At 48.4% G+C, this 17,392-nt stretch overlaps 1 protein-coding gene across 1 annotated transcript; it reads left to right on the top strand.

The window, feature by feature from the left end:
* Nucleotides 1–8,133: 8,133 nt before the first annotated feature.
* Nucleotides 8,134–16,741, top strand: LAX1 (lymphocyte transmembrane adaptor 1). The gene is made up of 6 exons (XM_084865904.1): nt 8,134–8,288; nt 8,516–8,711; nt 11,670–11,779; nt 12,154–12,264; nt 12,780–12,865; nt 14,866–16,741. Exons 2-6 carry the CDS (start codon nt 8,608–8,610, stop codon nt 15,661–15,663), a joined length of 1,209 nt encoding a protein of 402 aa, XP_084722030.1. The 5' UTR covers nt 8,134–8,288; nt 8,516–8,607; the 3' UTR covers nt 15,664–16,741.
* Nucleotides 16,742–17,392: the final 651 nt, after the last annotated feature.

Here is a 17,392-nt window from a genome sequence, read left to right as displayed (position 1 = left end):
CAGCTGCTGCTGATCAGTTGGGAGAGAGAGGGTTTGAGTAATTCCCTGCCCACCTTCTGGTGGAGGATCAAAAACGGAAGAACTGGGAGCTGGAGGAAGCAGGAGACTCGTGTCCTGAGCCCCACCCGTCTCTCGGCCGGCTTCATTTCCCATTCTACACGGAGACTGTTAAATGGCATCGGCAATTTTCAGACTACATTTTGAAAATCTGAAAGGTTTCCACAGAGTTGACTCAGTACACAGGTGTTCAACAAAAATTTTTTTTAATGTATTTGTATTCCAGGTGAGCCGTAGCTTTATAAAAAACATAATTTAAGAGCACTGTAAACTGGCCATCTCCAAAATGCTGTGATTCTAATTAAGAAACCAAATAATCAGTGCTGAAATGATTCGAACGTGGGAAGCCAAGCTTGGGTCCTGTTTCAATGGCATCCCGTTATGCACGATTTCGCAATGAGAGTTCAGCCTGCTGTGAAAGAGCAGTGGTCTGTGAATCCAGAGATCCATCCCGCTGAAATGGCCTAGCGTTAGAGCAGGGCCGCTCACGGGAGCTGGTGAAGGAGCTGGCTGGGAATAGAGGCGACCTGCTGCTTCTTTGCTGAGACCCAAGGTTCCTCCAACTCGCACACTGTCCGTTCTTGCTCTAGTCTCTAAGATTGCTGTCAAGCGCTAGCCAGTTTGGCTCAGTGGATAGAGCATCTGCCTGTGGACTGAAGGGTCCCAGGTTTGATTCCAGTCAAGGGCATATGCCCGGGTTGTGGGCTCGATCCCCAGTAGGGGGCTTGCAGGAAGCAGCTGATCAATGATTGCCTCTCTTCGTTGATGTTTCTATCTCCCTCTCCCTTCCTCTCTAAAACCAATAAAAAATATATTTAAAAAATAGAATAAAATTGCTATCAAAAACTACAGTATAGTTGTTCTGAAATATTTTTATTGAATTTGTTAAACTAGTTCTCTTGCCCTATGATCTATAAAATTTTAGTGATTAAGACTTCAAAGAACAAACCAACTTGATGTGAAAAGTACAGCTATATGGCCCTGGCCAGCATGCTCAGTGGTTAGAGCGTCAGCCTGTGCACTGTAAGGTTGCAGGTTCAATTTCTGGTCAAGGGCACATACCTGGGTTGCAGGTTTGCTACCCATCCCAGGTCGGGACACAAGCAAGAGTAATCAATCAATGTGTCTCTCTCGCATTGATGTTTCTCTCCTTTTCCCCTCTCTCCCTCCCTCCCATCCTTCCTCCTCTCTTCTACTCTCGCTGAAAAAGCAATGGGAAAAACATCCTCAGCTGAGAATTAACAGAAAGTACTGCTATATGTACCCTGTTACCCCAAAAATAAGACAGTGTCTTATATTAATTTTTGCTCCCAAAGATGCGCTAGGTCTTATTTTCAGGGGATGTCTTATTTTTCCACGAAGAAGAATATGGTACACATTTATTGTTAAATGAAAATAAAGGAAATTTATTACCTGTTTATGGTACGGTAGTACGGTAGTTGTCAACACAAACCAGACAAACTGTGAATCCTACAGTATCAAGAATTTACTCATTTATTCAATGGCAATCATGTCACATCATCTTCTGGAACATCATCATCATAATCCAATTCCTGAATTTCCTGGTGAATTTCTTGTGACTCCATTTCTTTCAGAATCAGTGGACCAAATCTCTCATGTTTAGCAATAGCATTCTGAGACAGAGCCTAGGGGGGTCTTATTTTCGGGGGGATGCCTTATATTTCACTCAGAAGGAAAACTGTAAATAGGACTTATTTTCGGAGGATGTTTTATTTTCGGGGAAACACAGTAGTAGTGATGCCACAAGTAGTCTTATTTTTGTTAAGTGAAAGTCCTTGTTGAGAAATACCTCTAGGTTTGGGCTTTATGATGTTAGGCATATGACAAGAAATAAAGTGGCCTGTTGTAAAATGAGGCATCCTTTAGATTGTGTGTGTATTTTGTAAATAAATAAATAAAATCATCCCTAAAAATAAGTAACCATTGGAGAAGGTCCACCTAGCGTTTCCCTGTCATTGTTGAACTCCACTGGAAGTCGCCTCGTTGTGTGTGCACGAACACAGCAGCATCCTGCATTCCCGATGCATCCGGGACGCATCTGGGACGTGTGCAGGCAGGCCTTCACGTACACCTGCCACGAAGACACACTGCTTCCCAGCCCTGGCAGGACAAGAAGTCAGATCAAATGTAGCGCGGGACTAGCGAGCACTCACCACGGTCTGAGAGAGGGCCCCTGGCGCCTGTAGGCGAGCTCCCCCGGCTCTCAGGCCTAAGGAAAGGGCTCTCTTCGAAGGCTTGGCCAGAGCAGGGACAGAAACCATCCCCCGCTAGTCTGGTCACACTCCTTTTGCTTCCCAAATCTCCTCCCTCTTCTCAAGGGCCTTGGGTGAAGTGGGGACAGGGAGCAGAGAAATGAGCAATATTTCTGTAGTTCCTACATCTGTCTTACTGCTGCTCTCTCACAACTTAAAAGAAAAGTATTGAAAAGAACTTAAAAGAGAGGTATTTCCGCCGTTGCTCTCTGTTTCAGACTTGTCTGGACTGGAGAAGGCCTCCGGGATAGAAGCACAGGAGCAGGGAGGGTGGGAGGTGGCCGCCATGGAGGCTCCTGTTGTGACCCTGCCTGCTGGCTTCAGCTCCCAACCCTTCTGCAAGGAAGCCTGGCTGGAGCGCTTTCTCCGGGGCCCAGAAATACAAACGCCATAGGAACCCCCCCATCTCCCCGGAGGGCCAAGAAGACCCAACTCAGGGTGCCCTTCCCGCGGAGGGCAGGGAGGGGGCGCCTGGCTCGCCTTCTTCCTGTGGCTGATGAATGCAGGGTGGGAAGAAAGACTAGACACTGACTTCTTCCTCAATATCTCACCCTGTACACACATAGGTCATAAATTCACAGCAGCAACACATACTCAGGGAGCTTCTCAGAGGGTCAGCCACTGTGTCAAATGCCAGAGATACAACAACTATTGTATCTTGCCCAGAAGGGGTTCAAGGTCTACTTGGGGAGACAGACATTTTAAAATGGAATCCCATGCCGAAACCGGTTTGGCTCAGTGGTAGAGCGTCGGTCTGCGGACTGAAAGGTCCCGGATTCGATTCCTGTCAAGGGCATGTACCTGGGTTGCGGGCACATCCCCAGTAGGGGGTGTGCAAGAGGCAGCTGATCGATGATTCTCTTTCATCGATGTTTCTAACTCTCTATTCCTCTCTCTTTCTCTCTGTAAAAAATCAATAAAATATATTTTTTTTAAAAATGGAATCCCAACAACTGAGAAGCACTACCATGCCTGGCCATGGAGACACAGAAGGCAAGAACCCTGTTCTCAGGAGGGGAAGGCTTCACAGAGGAGGTGACAGCTAGGGCAATGGTTTAAAAAAAAAAAAATGACACTTGAACTTTGTAATAATTCAAGCAAGAAGTGTCCAAAGAACCTAACAAAATACCTCAAGTCCCAAACCCAGAAATAACCAGTATACCTTCTTAAATGTGGTTTAAATGAAATTCTACTGGAGAAAAAGGAACTGCTGTGAAAATGAAGAAACTTGTCGTTCAAAGGCCCAGAGTACAAAAGTGGCGAGGAGTTGGGTGGGTCTGGGTGGCGTGCAGAGTACCTGCAAGGATCCCAGCCCAGGCTGACCACTGCATGAGGGCAGGGACATGTCTGTGTCATCACTAGGCCCTTAAGGAATAAAGTAGCACACTGGAGGCAGGCAGCCTAAAAGTCAAGAGGGAAAGGCAAAGAGGCCAGTCCAATAAATATAAAGAAATGAGATAATAAGCCAGCGCCAGTTTGGCTCAGTGGGTAGAGCGTCGGCCTGCGGACTGAAAGGTCCCGGGTTCGATTCCAGTCAAGGGCATGTACCTTGGTTGAGGGCACATCCCCAGTAGGGGGTGTGCAAGAGGTAGCTGGTCGATGATTCTCTCTCATCAACGTTTCTATTGGGTCGGCAGCTAAGTAATTGCGGGTTTCACACATATATGGCTTCAGTTGAATTTTTAGGTTTGCAGACGTAGTACAAATGTAAAACACATTTTGTTATTTGATAGTTGGCTATTCAGCTGTTAATCAATAAAAAAAAGTTTTTTGATCTGTTTTGTAGTTTTCGTTTGGTGTTCGTTGAAAAATGGAAAATCAAAAGGAACATTTTCGTCATATTTTGCTTTTTTATTTCCGCAAAGGGAAAAACGCATCGCAAGCTCATAAAAAGTTATGTGCTGTTTATGGTGACGAAGCCTTAAAAGAACGGCAGTGTCAAAATTGGTTTGCCAAATTTCGTTCTGGTGATTTTTCACTCAAAGATGAAAAACGCTCTGGTAGTCCAGTTGAAGTTGATGACGCCCTAATCAAAGCAATAATCAATTCGGACTGTCACAGTACAACACGTGAGATTGCAGAGAAGCTTCATGTATCACATACATGCATTGAAAATCACTTAAAACAACTTGGCTATGTTCAAAAACTCGATACATGGGTTCCTCACGAACTGAAAGAATCACAGTTAACGCAACGCATTAGCAGCTGCGATTTGCTAAAGAAACGTAATGAAAATGATCCATTTTTAAAACGACTGATAACTGGCGATGAAAAATGGGTTGTTTACAACAATATCAAGCGGAAAAGATCGTGGAGCAGGCCAGGTGAACCAACTCAAACAACATCAAAAGCTGATATTCATCAAAAGAAGGTTTTGTTATCAGTTTGGTGGGATTACAAAGGAATTGTCTACTTTGAACTCTTACCACCCAACCGAACGATCAATTCTGATGTCTACATTGAACAACTAACGAAATTAAATAATGCAGTTGAAGAAAAGCGGCCCGAATTGACAAATCAAAAAGGTGTTGTATTCCATCATGACAATGCAAGGCCACACACATCTTTGGTCACTCGGCAAAAATTAATGGAGCTTGGTTGGGATGTTTTGCCACATCCACCATATAGTCCTGACCTTGCACCATCTGATTACTTTTTGTTTTGATCTTTACAAAACTCCTTGAATGGTAAAAATTTCAATAATAATGATGATGTCAAATCGTACCTGATTCAGTTTTTTGCTAATAAAAACCAGAAGTTTTTTGAACGTGGGATTATGATGCTGCCTGAAAGATGGCAAAAGGTCATTGATAAAAATGGGCAATACATTACAGAATAAAGTTATTTAGTTCCATGAAAAAATTGTCTTTGATTTTCTTTTTAAAATCCGCAATTACTTAGTTGCCGACCCAATAACTCTCTATCCCTCTTTCTTCCTCTCTGTGAAAAATCAATAAAATATATTTTTTTTTTAAAAAGAAAAGAAATGAGATAATAACATAAGAGCAGCCTCCCTTTAATGAGCTCTTGCATATGCCAAGTTCGAGGTCAAGCATTTTTCAATGCTCACAACAGCTCTACCTAAGTACTGTTATTATTGTCATTTTACACCCTAACAATATGAGAGGCCTTCCCAAGATCACCCAAGTAGTAATTTAGGATCTGAACTCCTGGTGATACTCAACACGGGGCCTCTGTCTTTCCAAAGAGGATTTCGAGAGGTTCTTGGTGTTTGAAAAATAAATCCTAATACTGGTAGAGAACAAAATTCTACCAAGTAAACTTGAAGATTTAATTGGCAAAGTCATAAAGCAGCATCCCATCCAGCAAGTAGAAGGGTACTCTGAGGGGCCGTACAAATTGGAGGATGTTTATAGGAAGAAGGGCAGGGCAGGGGTGTTTTCAGTGAAAAAATAATAATTACTTTTAAATCAAGACATCTTTTGGGGGTGGAGAAAAGGGAAATACAATGATTTTATGAGGCAGGTTGTCTCTTCTTCTTTGCAAGGGAGGCAAAAGATAGAGACAGGTGCTTGACCAGAAAACTCCAGAATGATTGATTAAGATTACATTTCTGGAACCAAGATGGCAGCATAGTTAATGCGGTACTCACCGCCTCCCACATCACAATTACAACCAAAATACAGGACAACCATCATTCAAAACCACCTGAAAACTGGCTGAAAGGGAGTCCTACAGCTAGAGCAGTAAAGAAGAAAGTACATTGAGACTGGTAGGAGGGGCAGAGGAGCAGAAAGGGCTGGTCCAACACCCACATGTAGCATTTGTTTAATCAGGAGAGAGATCTAGGCTGCAGAGGCCTCCTGTGAGGAGCAGTGGGTTCCAGCCCCACATCAGATCCCTAAGCCCAGGTTCCAGTGCTGTGAAGAGAAGTGCCTGAAACTTTAGGCTATAAAAGCAGCAGGGATTGTGGCTGAGCGACACAGAGGCTGTCAGAGACACAGGCAGTTCCTTTTAAAGGGCCAGCCCATGGACTTACTCAGACTTGCTCCCTCTGAGCTCCTACACTGGGGCAGCAGCTTGGGGGGATCTAAGGTCATGTGGAGATGAACTGGATTGGCTGGCATTGGGGCAAGAACTTGGGGTCAGCTTTCTCTCAGACAGGGGTCATTGTTCCTATGCTGGGACCTCGCCCATTGCAGAGCTGACTGGCAGGTGCCATGTCTGAGTTTCCATCCACCTGGCTCACACTGTTTGCTCCATCCTGGTTATTCCCTGAGACCCAACCCACTCAATTTGCAGTCCCACTCAGGGTGTTTGCAGCAGCTTTTCCATTTGAATGGCTTGTCCTGCCTCAGGCTTCAGACTTTTCTAAAAAATCTCTCAAACAAGCAGCACTTGGCATCAGCATGCCTCATACCTATAATATCAGTAAGAGGCTTTAGGCTCAGCACTAGCAGCAGCCTGCCTTACTTCACAGCTTGGCCTTTCCTTGGCACTTCCAAGCCCATCACAGCCATCTTCAGATTGCTCTGTAGCTCCTGATGGGTGGCCCCAGACAGGGCACAGGCAGTGGTTGACTTTGTACCTCCGGGGGAAGAGGTGGAGGGCACCAGAGCTAGTGCACCCAGTGGACAGCTTCAGACCACCACACCAGGTCACAACTCTACACATTCACAAGCAACACACTCAAGGGGAAGATTCAGTGAGCTCCAAAACCCCAGTGAGGATTCCTCCTTCTTACTAAGTCCTGATCCAAAGCAGAAATGGACAGAGACCCCAATTCCAGTTCTAGAAGCAGCTGCCCCTGAGCCATCTCTGCTTCCTGCCAGGTTAGGCTGCTTGGGAAGGAGGAGGGAAGTGGGGAGGGGCAGTGAGGATCTGGAGTGGCAGAGCTTCAGGAGAGCCACAGGGGGCCCTCCTGCGGGGGAGGAGCCTGGGAGAGCTTGGCCAGGGTAGGGGCTGACAGTTCAGGAAGGGGTGGGAGAGAGACATGGTGATCAGGCACTGCTGCCTTCCCTGCCATTTATCTGAGTCGCTTTCCTTATGGAGAATGAGGTCAGAGGCCCTCCGTCACCCCCTCATAGTGGCCTTAGTGACCCCTAGTCTTCAGACTCCCAAGATGCAAAGAGGGTTTCAGGAGATTTGTCAGAGGAAGAGGGTCAGAGAGTGAGAAACAAATGTGGAGCAATCCTCAAAGCTGGGACACTTGAGGTAGACACCGGGGCTAAACTATTTGGCTTCTGAGACCGGTGTGCAAAGGACCCGACCCATCCTTCCAGGGAGCCCTGTGAGCGAGGCAGCCAGCCGTGGGGCCTTGGGGGCGGACAGAGTGGACTCCAGGGGCCCTGCGGACTCAGCATAAGCCCCATGCTGGCAACACCCAGAACAAAGGATCTCAAAACACTGAGACACAGAGCAGCTCCATCAGAATCATCTGGCAGCGTTCGTGACGACACCCTTTCCACCCGCCGCCCACGGTTCCGCCTCAGGTGCCAGAGGTCGCATTTGGGTCTAAAACGCACCGTCCAGTCCTCCTAGGCCTGCGAACACCGCTGTGCACCTGGGGCCTGATGGAACACGAGAGGCCTCAGAAACCTGCCACCTGGCCCCTCTGTAACCCCTCTCCCCAGACCACGGAGCCCGCAGCCCGGGAGCACCACCAGCCCCGGGGGGAGCAGCAGCGGTGGGGGCGTGTGTTCTGCCATCCTGCTGAGAGCTGAGCACTTTCCGGTGCCCGTGCTTCGCGAGCACGTTGGTGGTGTGGCTTCCTGTCTCTGACTCTCTGTTTCCATTCCGGCCAAGTGTTTGCTCTCTCCTCTCCGCTCTGGGGGCTGGGGAAGATGCGCCTCTCGCAGAGCCTCTCTTGGCCTCCTGACAGCTCCCCCCTCGGTGCCCCTCACCCCCCCACCAGCGGGCAGAGACTGTGCTTCGGCCTGCACTGCCCCTCAGGGAGCCCCACGCCCAGATGAGCTCTGCCCTCCTGCAGCGGGCAAGGTAGGCGCATCCAGGTAGAACCGGACCTGTCGTTTTTGTATTTGGGGTCAACTCAGCCTGACATTTTAGTCATAGACATCAAGTAAGGAGTTGGGGGGAGGGAGGTGGAGTTTGAAAGATTGGAACTTTAAAAACCAAATGACTTCCTCCTTCCACACACACCCCCACCCCCGCACAGGATTATATGTAAAATACAAACTAATTTTGCCTTTTCTCGTGGGAGTCAGCCACCCAGGAAAAGTGGCCCATATGCCAGCAGCTGATTTTGATTGAGAGGAGGCTTAGGAGGAGAAGCGGAAGCCAGAGATTCGTGTGGACCATGGATGTCTTCACCCCGGCCCTTTCAGAACCCCTTTCAGAACTCGGAGGGGGGACTTCAGAGCCCAGTGTTACTCTGCAGGTAACACTCAGCAGGCTGGACAGGTGAGTGGCTCAGGGTGGAGAGCTTCCCCCCTTTCCCGAATTCCCGAGGGTCCTGGTCTACCCCGGGGGCTTCTACCCAGCAGCTGCCTCCCCTTCCAACCAGGCTCAGGCTCACAGAGACCACCAAACTGGAGGCTCAGAGAAGCTTGCTCTGGGAGGAAATGAGTGGGTGCTGAGAAAAAGGACTCGGGGGAAGAGGAAAATCTGTGATCACGCGGGGTTTTCTGAGCGCTAGCTGCCTGGCCCGGTTGAGTTTCCCACCTCTCCGGGGCTCTGACTGCTCTCCTCAATCTCTCCTGTCTCAAGTCCCACCTCAAATATGTGGCCCATTTCTGGCCAAGTTAGCTCCTCAAACAAGCACTAGGTCCCACCATGAAAAAAATCAAAAGGCTCCCTTTTCCCAAAGATCCTAAAAACTTGCCATGAATGAAAAAAGTAATCGCAGGTATGGTAAACATATGCTTTAGGTCATAAAATCTCAGTGAACTAATGGCAAATATCAATTGGATGCTCACTCGTTACTTTCCATGTCTTCCTAACAAAAATAAAGTCTGTCAGCAGCTGGAACTTTAGAAACACTGGTAGGCAAAATTTCGGTGTTGTGGTAACAGTACAACTCAACGATAATGAACTTCAAATCTCTGTAGTTTGGGGGGAAATAAAAGCTTTTACCCTGACAAACACATGTCACTTGCAGATGGAGGGGGCCATTGATGGGGAATGAATTCATAACATCAGAACCCTGGACTCCCCACCCCACCCCTGATTTCCATATTCATCCATTTGTTTAATAATTCGCTCCTTCCTTCATTTAACAAATATTTCTCAGGCCCTTACAGTCCCAGGCACCAGGTGAACACGATAGACAAGTACTTGACCTCCTGGAGCTTAGAGTCAAATACTTTTTTTAAAAAAACAGATGAACATATAATAATGTCAGTCATAAACCCTATGAAGGAAAACCAGAGCCGAGTAAGGGGACTGCTGGTGGTACGGTGTAGCCAGGGAAGACCTGTGTGAGTAGGTGACCTCTCAGAATGAGAGTTAAATGAGGGGCTGAGCCATGCGGGCCGGTGGGAGAGAGAGCAGAGGTCTGAGACAGGACCGTGGTTGGCCTGGGCAAGGAACACAGGGAGTCCTGGCTGAATTGTCAGAGGGGAAGTGGGAGGAAATGAGGCCAGGAGGTAGGAAGAGGTCAGAACATAAGTGCCGTCAAGTCCTCCCGGGGGTGGGACTGTGGGTGCTACCCCAGGTGTGATGGGAAGTCATGGAGGGTTGCAGGCAGATGAGGGTGCAACCTGATTTACTGTTTAGGCCCTAAACTTTAGGGGATCACGCTGGCTCGTGTGTAAAGATGGTATGTTGGGGCTAAGAGTGAAAGCAAGAAACCCATTAGGAAGGTTATTGCAAAGGTCCGTGTGGAGCACACTGTGGCCTAGGCCGGGTGGAGGCAGAGGAGGAGTGAGAGGTAGCTGCATTTGGAATTGATGCCCAGGGGTGAGCAACAGAATCTGCTGGTTGACTAGGAGTAGGACATGAAAGAAAGAGAGCAGCCAGGGGTGACTTCGATGGAGCCACTAGATGATGGGAAATACCAGAGGAGGAGCAGGCAGATGGGGAGAAAGGGAGTTCTGTTTCAGACAGACTTGGGCTAAGATAGGTTAGGCAGCCTAGTGGAAATGGCCAGTATAAAGCTGGATAAACGAGCCTGGAGCCCAAGAAGACAAAAGCCTTCCCTGACAGATGACCTGGTTTCTAATAGGTCAGCTAGCAACTCCTGTGGCCTCAACCGGCTGCTTGCTGTTACAACAGCAACAAGGAGCAGCAGCTCCACCCCATCCCTGCAGGGGAATTGCAGCTGGCGGTTGTGTTGGTTCAATTCCACGGAACAGAGTGTTGCTTGGAGACCAGCTCCACACGTTGATGCTGTGAAGGTTATTCCAGTGCACACAAGCTGGCCCCTGTCACAGAGCCGCTCCCTGTCAGTTGGGTAATCCTTTGCTCCTGGAAAGGCAGAAAGCCCATGAGCAGCAACAAGGGAACGCAAGGACAGAGGAGCTTGCCTTTGCAAGTTTAGAGGCCAATGTGATGCAGTGGGAAGAGTATGATCTTGGGGCCCAAACAGACCTTGACTCACATTCTATCTTTGATCCTTCCTATCTGTGTGATCTTTGATATCTTTCTGAACCTCTATATTTCCCTCTCTTCCTTCCTCTCTCAAATCAATAAAAATATATATATATTTTTTTAATTAAGGCCCTAATTGGTTTGGCTCAGTGAATACAGCATCAGCCTGCAGACCGAAGGGTCCCAGGTTCAATTCTAGTCAAGGGCATGTACCTTGGTTGTGGGCACATCCCCAGTAGGGAGTGTGCAGGAGGCAGCTAATCAATGTTTCTCTCTCATTGATGTTTCTCTCTATCCCTCTCTCTTCCACTCTATAAGAAATTCAATAACATTTTTATTAAAAAATTAAGTGAAAAACATTACTCGATCCACTCTGGCGATCCAGCCTGCAACCTGGGCATGTGCCCTGACCAGGAATCGAACTGTGACTTCCTGGTTCATAGGTCAACACTCAACCACTGGGCCATATCAGCCGGGCGAAACCTCAGGTTTCTTAGTCACAAAGAGAGGTAGGGTTGTTGCAAAGATTAAATAAGTTTCAGGGGACCAGGTGAAGAGGAGCTATGGAGGAGAGGGGAGGAAGGAGAAACAATTATAATAATATGAACAATAAAGATTTATTTTTTTAAAAAAATAAGTTTCATATGCAAACCCCTGGCATCCAGTGAGCATTCACATGGGACAGTTCCTTCTGTGTCCACAAGGAGGTGACCCTCTCCCACCACACAGCCCACCCAACTCGGCCTTCCTCCACCGGGCTCCCCTTCCTGAGGGAAGCATCTTCTCCAGCCTCCCTGCCCGGCTGGGGCATGGCACTCCGTTTCCTTGCAGAGATAAGGACCAGAGCAGCAGCATCTTTGCTGGGGTGGCGGGACTCCTTGCCATCCTCCTGGTCATCGCGGTTCTCTGCGTCCTGTGGAACTGGAGAGCACGGAAGAAGCGTGAGTCCCCTGCTTGTCCAAAGTTGAGGCACACGAGGGCCAATCATCTAGCATGGCATTTGAAGCCCGGTTTACTCTCCAGGGGTAAACTCTTTCCACAAGGAGTCCTTATCGGACACCTGGTCCTTGCCTCCCTCGGGGTCCTAGGTTGTGGGTCCAAAAGGCTTAGTGCTGATCGGAGAGATTGGAGATCCGTCTGGAAAGTCACTGCTCTCCTACCCCAGGGCCCTGTTTTCTCTCCCTGCTTGTCAATGGAGTCCCTCATCTTTGTAACTCAAATGACATTTGTCAAGCCGGACGGGTATTTTTTATGGTGCAGGGGAGGGTGGGCCATCTCATACCCAGGGTCCCCATTCTGTGTCGTTGCCCTGCAGGGCGGGTTCCTTACCTGCGAGTCACCACGGTGCCCTGGCTGACTCTGCCCCCGTCCAGACAACGAGCCAAAAATATTTATGACCTCGTGCCCCGGAGGCAAGGAGTGCTAGGTAAGTATTTCCTTGTAATCCATGGCGTCCAGACCTGCACAACGTCTGCCCCCAGAATGCACCTCTCACCACCCGGAAGCAACTTACTCCAAGCTTCCAGCAGTGGGAAGAGTAGGATCTTTGGGTATAAAAAGACCTTGACTCACATGCTAGGTTTGGGGTGTTGATTCTTCTTGATGTGAAGGTAGCAGAGGACAGATGGGTGTGCTTAGGGATGGGGAAGACCTTCTGAAAAATGAAGATCATGGCCGCCAGCATTCCAGGCAGGGAGGGGTCACACCAGGCGCTTCCTTCCCGGCCTCCCGCCCCTGGGCTGGTGTTCTCTGGTGCCCCCAACACTGAGGAGGGCCTCAGGCCTCAGGGCGCATCATCCTTACAGCTCTGACCCCCTCACCACAGAACACCAGCCCCCACATACCAGGCCCCACACAGACCCGCTTCCCCCAGATGCTGGAAGCATAAAGGCTGACGCCAGGACTGGCCTCGGCATCAGGCTTTGTCCTCTGTCCTTCCAGGGAGACATCAGACAAGGAGTTTCCGCGTATTCAGTATCGAGAGCCTCCTCTCCAGAAACTCTGACAGCCCTCCCTCTGCACACGTGGTAAGTCACGAGGGAAGGCCCGGCCCTTGGGAGAAATTGCCTGTCTCTGGCACAAGGATGGAGGAGAAAGGACTCTAGGTCCCAGGTGTTGTGCCCCTGCAAACGAACCCTGGCAGCCCTATTGGTAGATCAGGAAGACTAACCTCAGGACCTCCTGCTGCCCAAGGAGGAAAATTCAGAAAGATGAGCAAGTGCTTGGGACTTTCAGGGCATGAGTCCTCCAGGGCCTGATGTTAGCACTGCAATGGGTTGTTTGAACAGACATGATCACATGTTTATTCAAAGCAATTGTCTCAGGTGGGTCACAGATAGTCCCCATTGCTGTTGGTGCTGAACACAGACTTAAACCCTGCCTTAGAGATTACTTCTGGAGCTCCTTTCAAATTATTTCAATGATCCCCACCAGCAGAAACAGTCATCAATCATTGAGAACCATAGCTAGTTTCAAAAAGTGTTTGACCAAATGGGAGCTAGCCTTGGAGGTTACAAGAAATGTATTACAATCAGTAACAGTAACCCCAAGTGGCTTACGCTGTGGCTGAGGGGAGCTCCCTCATGGTGTGGGGCAGAGGCAGGGACAGTGGAGGGACTGATTCGAAGACCAGGATGCCAATTCCCACAGAGAAGTTCTGTTTGTTTGTTGAAGAGTCTGTCTCGTTGGTGTTATGGTCATCTTGAGTAAATGCGGTCTTGCTGCTGATGGTGTTTCTGTCGGTACCCAGCCTCTCTTTACCCTGCGGCTGTCTCCTTGTCACCACCTGTGCTTCCTCCTCCTCCTGCAAGGCCCATTCTGGACTCCCCTGACAGGGCAGGGAGGAGAAAACGCCATTGCCAAAGCTAGTTCCAGGGTGTGGGTGGGTCCTGGGGGGATTCTGCATCCAGAGCTTAGACCCCGAACTGATTTCAGCCCACACATATGGTCAGCTTGGGCTCTGTCATGTTTGAAGAACATTTAAGCCAGCTGCCAACCTTTAAAAATCCAAAAGATCTCACATGCAAGTCCAGATGTCCAGCTTTTCTCGAAAACTCAGAAGTTCTGGAAACACCAGACCAGCATTCCTAAATGGCCGTAATCAGCTAGTTTGTGCCAGCTACCCCTTAAACTCCTTTGGTAATAATGGCAAGCATTCTAGTGTCTTCTGTGTGCCAGGAGCAATTCTAAACACGTCACATGTAGCAACCCATTTACTTCTCACATAAACATTATAATACACACTGAGTGGCCAGATTATTATGATCTCTGAACGCATAATAATCTGGCCACTCAGTGTGTGTGTGTGTGTGTGTGTGTGTGTGTGTGTACGAAGCCTGGTGCATGAATTCATGCATGGGTGGGGTCTGGCCAGCCTGGCCAAAGGGAGGGGACATGGGTGGTTGGCCAGCCTGCCTGCTCATCAAACTCCTGGTTGAGGGGACAATTTGCATATTAGCCTTTTATTATATAGGATATACACTGAGTGGCCAGATGATTATGTGTTCAGAGATCATAATAATGTGGCCACTCAGTGTAGATACTATAATCATCCCCACTTTATTACTTAGGAAAGGAAGGCATGAAGAGAGGAGGTAACTTGCTCAAGTGGGGCTAGCCTTTCAGGTTGCAAGGAGAGTATGCAGCGGGGTGAGGCTAGGGTCTGCACCCTCAGTCTGAGCCTGTCTCCACCGTTAGCCACTAGGCTATATCGCCCCTCAATGTGCCCTGACCTGGCAGGCTCTGTCCCGTTTATAGTATTTCCTCCACTCCCCATCGAACCCCCACGTTGTGGCCAAAGTACAGTTACTGTTTATCGTCATATTGCATTGTTGCTTTCCCTAAGCTCAGCCCGTTTTGCTCATGCCTACCTAGCATCCAACGTCTCTGTATCTGATTCAGAACTGTTCTCCGAGGTGGAGAACGGGGTGCAGGAACGATCCGGTAAGAGTACCGGGTGGGGAAGAGGAAAGGCTTCGTCCCCGTCTCTGCTTCCTTCCTGTCACTGGCTTTCTCTTCTTGCACACAGACCTCCCGGGCCGGCCATGTCCTCCAGGTGCACAGAGCCCAGGCTCACTCCGTGGGCATCTATGACAACGCCGCGGGGGCCCGGATGTATGAGAACCTCACTCCCTCCATGCACTCCGTCAACGTCAGAGCAGCTGGAGACCACCCGAGCGTTTCCTCAGAGGACTCCCGGGACTATGTCAATGTCTCCCCGGCAGCGGAGATTGATGAGAGGCTGGCTTCTACCCACCACCCCCCTGGGCACCGCTTTGTCCTCCCAGGTGCTCGGGAGCTGGGATTTACTGAGGAAAGAGACAAGGGCTGTGCCCATGCCAATGACTACGCCTGGTTTTTGCCTCCAGGAACTGAGAGCAATGATCCACTCAGCGATGAGGAAGGATCTTCTCAGACCTCAAATGACTATGTCAACACGGCAGAGTTGGACCTGGGGGCCACCCAGGGGACGCAGCCCTGGATGCCCTTTCGGTGCTGCCGAGATTATGAAAATGTCCCTCCAGCAGATCCCAATGGAAGCCAGCAGCCGGTGGGAGAAGGGACAGTCTCACACACAAACCATGTGGAGGGCAGGGCAGGGGGGATAGAGACTCCTGTCCACCTTGTCATGCCATCAGAGAGGTTCCTGGCTTCCGGGGATTATGGGACCTATCAGCCATCTGCACAGAGTGAGAGCAGGCAGATGGAACGTGGAGGAGAGATGTCAAACGAGGGCTCCGATGATGATGACGTTGTGCTGGCTGCCACGTCAGGAGGCAGCGACGCTGAGCAGGAACAAGACACGTGGCTCTTCCTGAGGAATTAAAGCCTCCCCACCCAGCTTGGAAGCCACATGTACTAGTCTCTCCTGCCACGTCCAAGTGAAGACCCTTGACCATCCTGCATTTCAGTGGGTTTATCTGGTAGACTACAAAGAGGCTGAGATGCGAAGGGATCTAAGAGGTTTACAGAAGCAGAGGTTTGGGAAAGCCAGAAAGAAATTCTTTTCAAACAGGCCATGATCTCTCATACCAACTTAAGGATGTTTCCTAAACTGCCTTTTAGGACTATTAGGAGATTTATAAATAAATAAATAAATAAATAAATAAATAAATAAATAAATAATAAGAGAGTACTTTAGTGCACAGTGGAAATATAAAGTAGTCTAAAATCATTACCTTCGTGCCCAGCTGGTTTGGCTCAGTGGATAGATAGTCAGGCTGGGGACTGGAGGATCCTAGGTTCGAATCTACTCAAGGGCACATGCCTGGGTCTCCTGCTCAATTCCCAGGAGGCCTGCAGGAGGCAGTTGATCAATGATTCTCTCTCATCATTGATGTTTCTTTCTTTTTCTCCCTTCCTCTCTGAAATCAATAGAAATGTATTTTTAAAATAAAATCATTACCTTTGCTAATACCAGCAGACTGCAAAGCAAAAATTCAGACTATTTTGTAAAATGAGCAGGGGCGAACAGGAAGGAGAAGCCAGAGTAGAAGTAGGGGACCGTTTCCACTTTAAAATGAGGATGGGCACCAATGCTGGAGATGTAGGATGACAGGAACTCTTACTGCTGATGGGATTGCAAAGCATAACATTCATTTTGGAAAACTATTTGGCAATTTCTTATAAACTACTTCTATGACCCAGCCTTTCCACTATTAGGTATTTACCCAAGTGAATTGAAAACTTGTGTTCAGCCTGGCCAGTGTGGCTCAGAGGTTGAGCATCAGACCAATGAACCAGGAGGTCACAGTTTGATTCTCAGACAGGGAACATATCCCAGTTATGGGCTCGATCCCCAGTTGGGGGCATGTAAGAAGCAGCCAATCAATGTTTCTATCCCTCTATCCCTCCCCCTTCCTCTCTTAAAATCAATAAAAAACTTTTAAATAAAAAATAAAGCTTGTGCCGAGACCGGTTTGACTCAATGGATAGAGCGTCGGCTTGGGGACTGAAGGGACCCGGGTTCGATTCGGTCAAGGGAATGTACCTTGGTTGCGGGCATATCCCCAGTAGGGGGTGTGTAAGAGGCAGCTGATCGATGACTCTCTCTCATCGATATTTCTAACTCTCTATCTCTCTCACTTCCTCTCTGTACAAAATCAATAAAATATATTTAAAAAAATAAAATAAAATAAAAAATAAAGCCTTGTGTTCACATACACACACACACACACAAAACAAAAACAAAACAAACAAAAAAAACATACATAACTGTTTACAGCAGCTTTATTCCCATTTGCCCCAAACTAGAAATAACCCAGGTATCCCGAAACAAGTAAATGGATAAATTGTGGTTCACCAACCAGAAGCTCTTTGAATACTGCCCTTATGGGCATTACAGAGACTTTATTGCATAAGCATGATTAATTAAATCATTGGCTATGGGCAATCGATTGGACATCTAGCCCCTCTTTCCTCCCTGGAGGTCAGCGGGGTGGGACTAAAAGTTGCAACCCTCTAATCACATGGTTGGTTCTCTGACAATTGCTCCCTTCCTTAGGTGTGATCCAAAAGTCACTATAAAGCCCTGGCTGGTTTGGTTCAGTGGTTAG

This window comes from Pipistrellus hanaki (assembly GCF_964339955.1).
Source record: "Pipistrellus hanaki genome assembly, chromosome: 18".
Classification (NCBI taxonomy): domain Eukaryota; kingdom Metazoa; phylum Chordata; class Mammalia; order Chiroptera; family Vespertilionidae; genus Pipistrellus; species Pipistrellus hanaki.
This window is presented reverse-complemented; position numbering and strand designations above follow the sequence as displayed.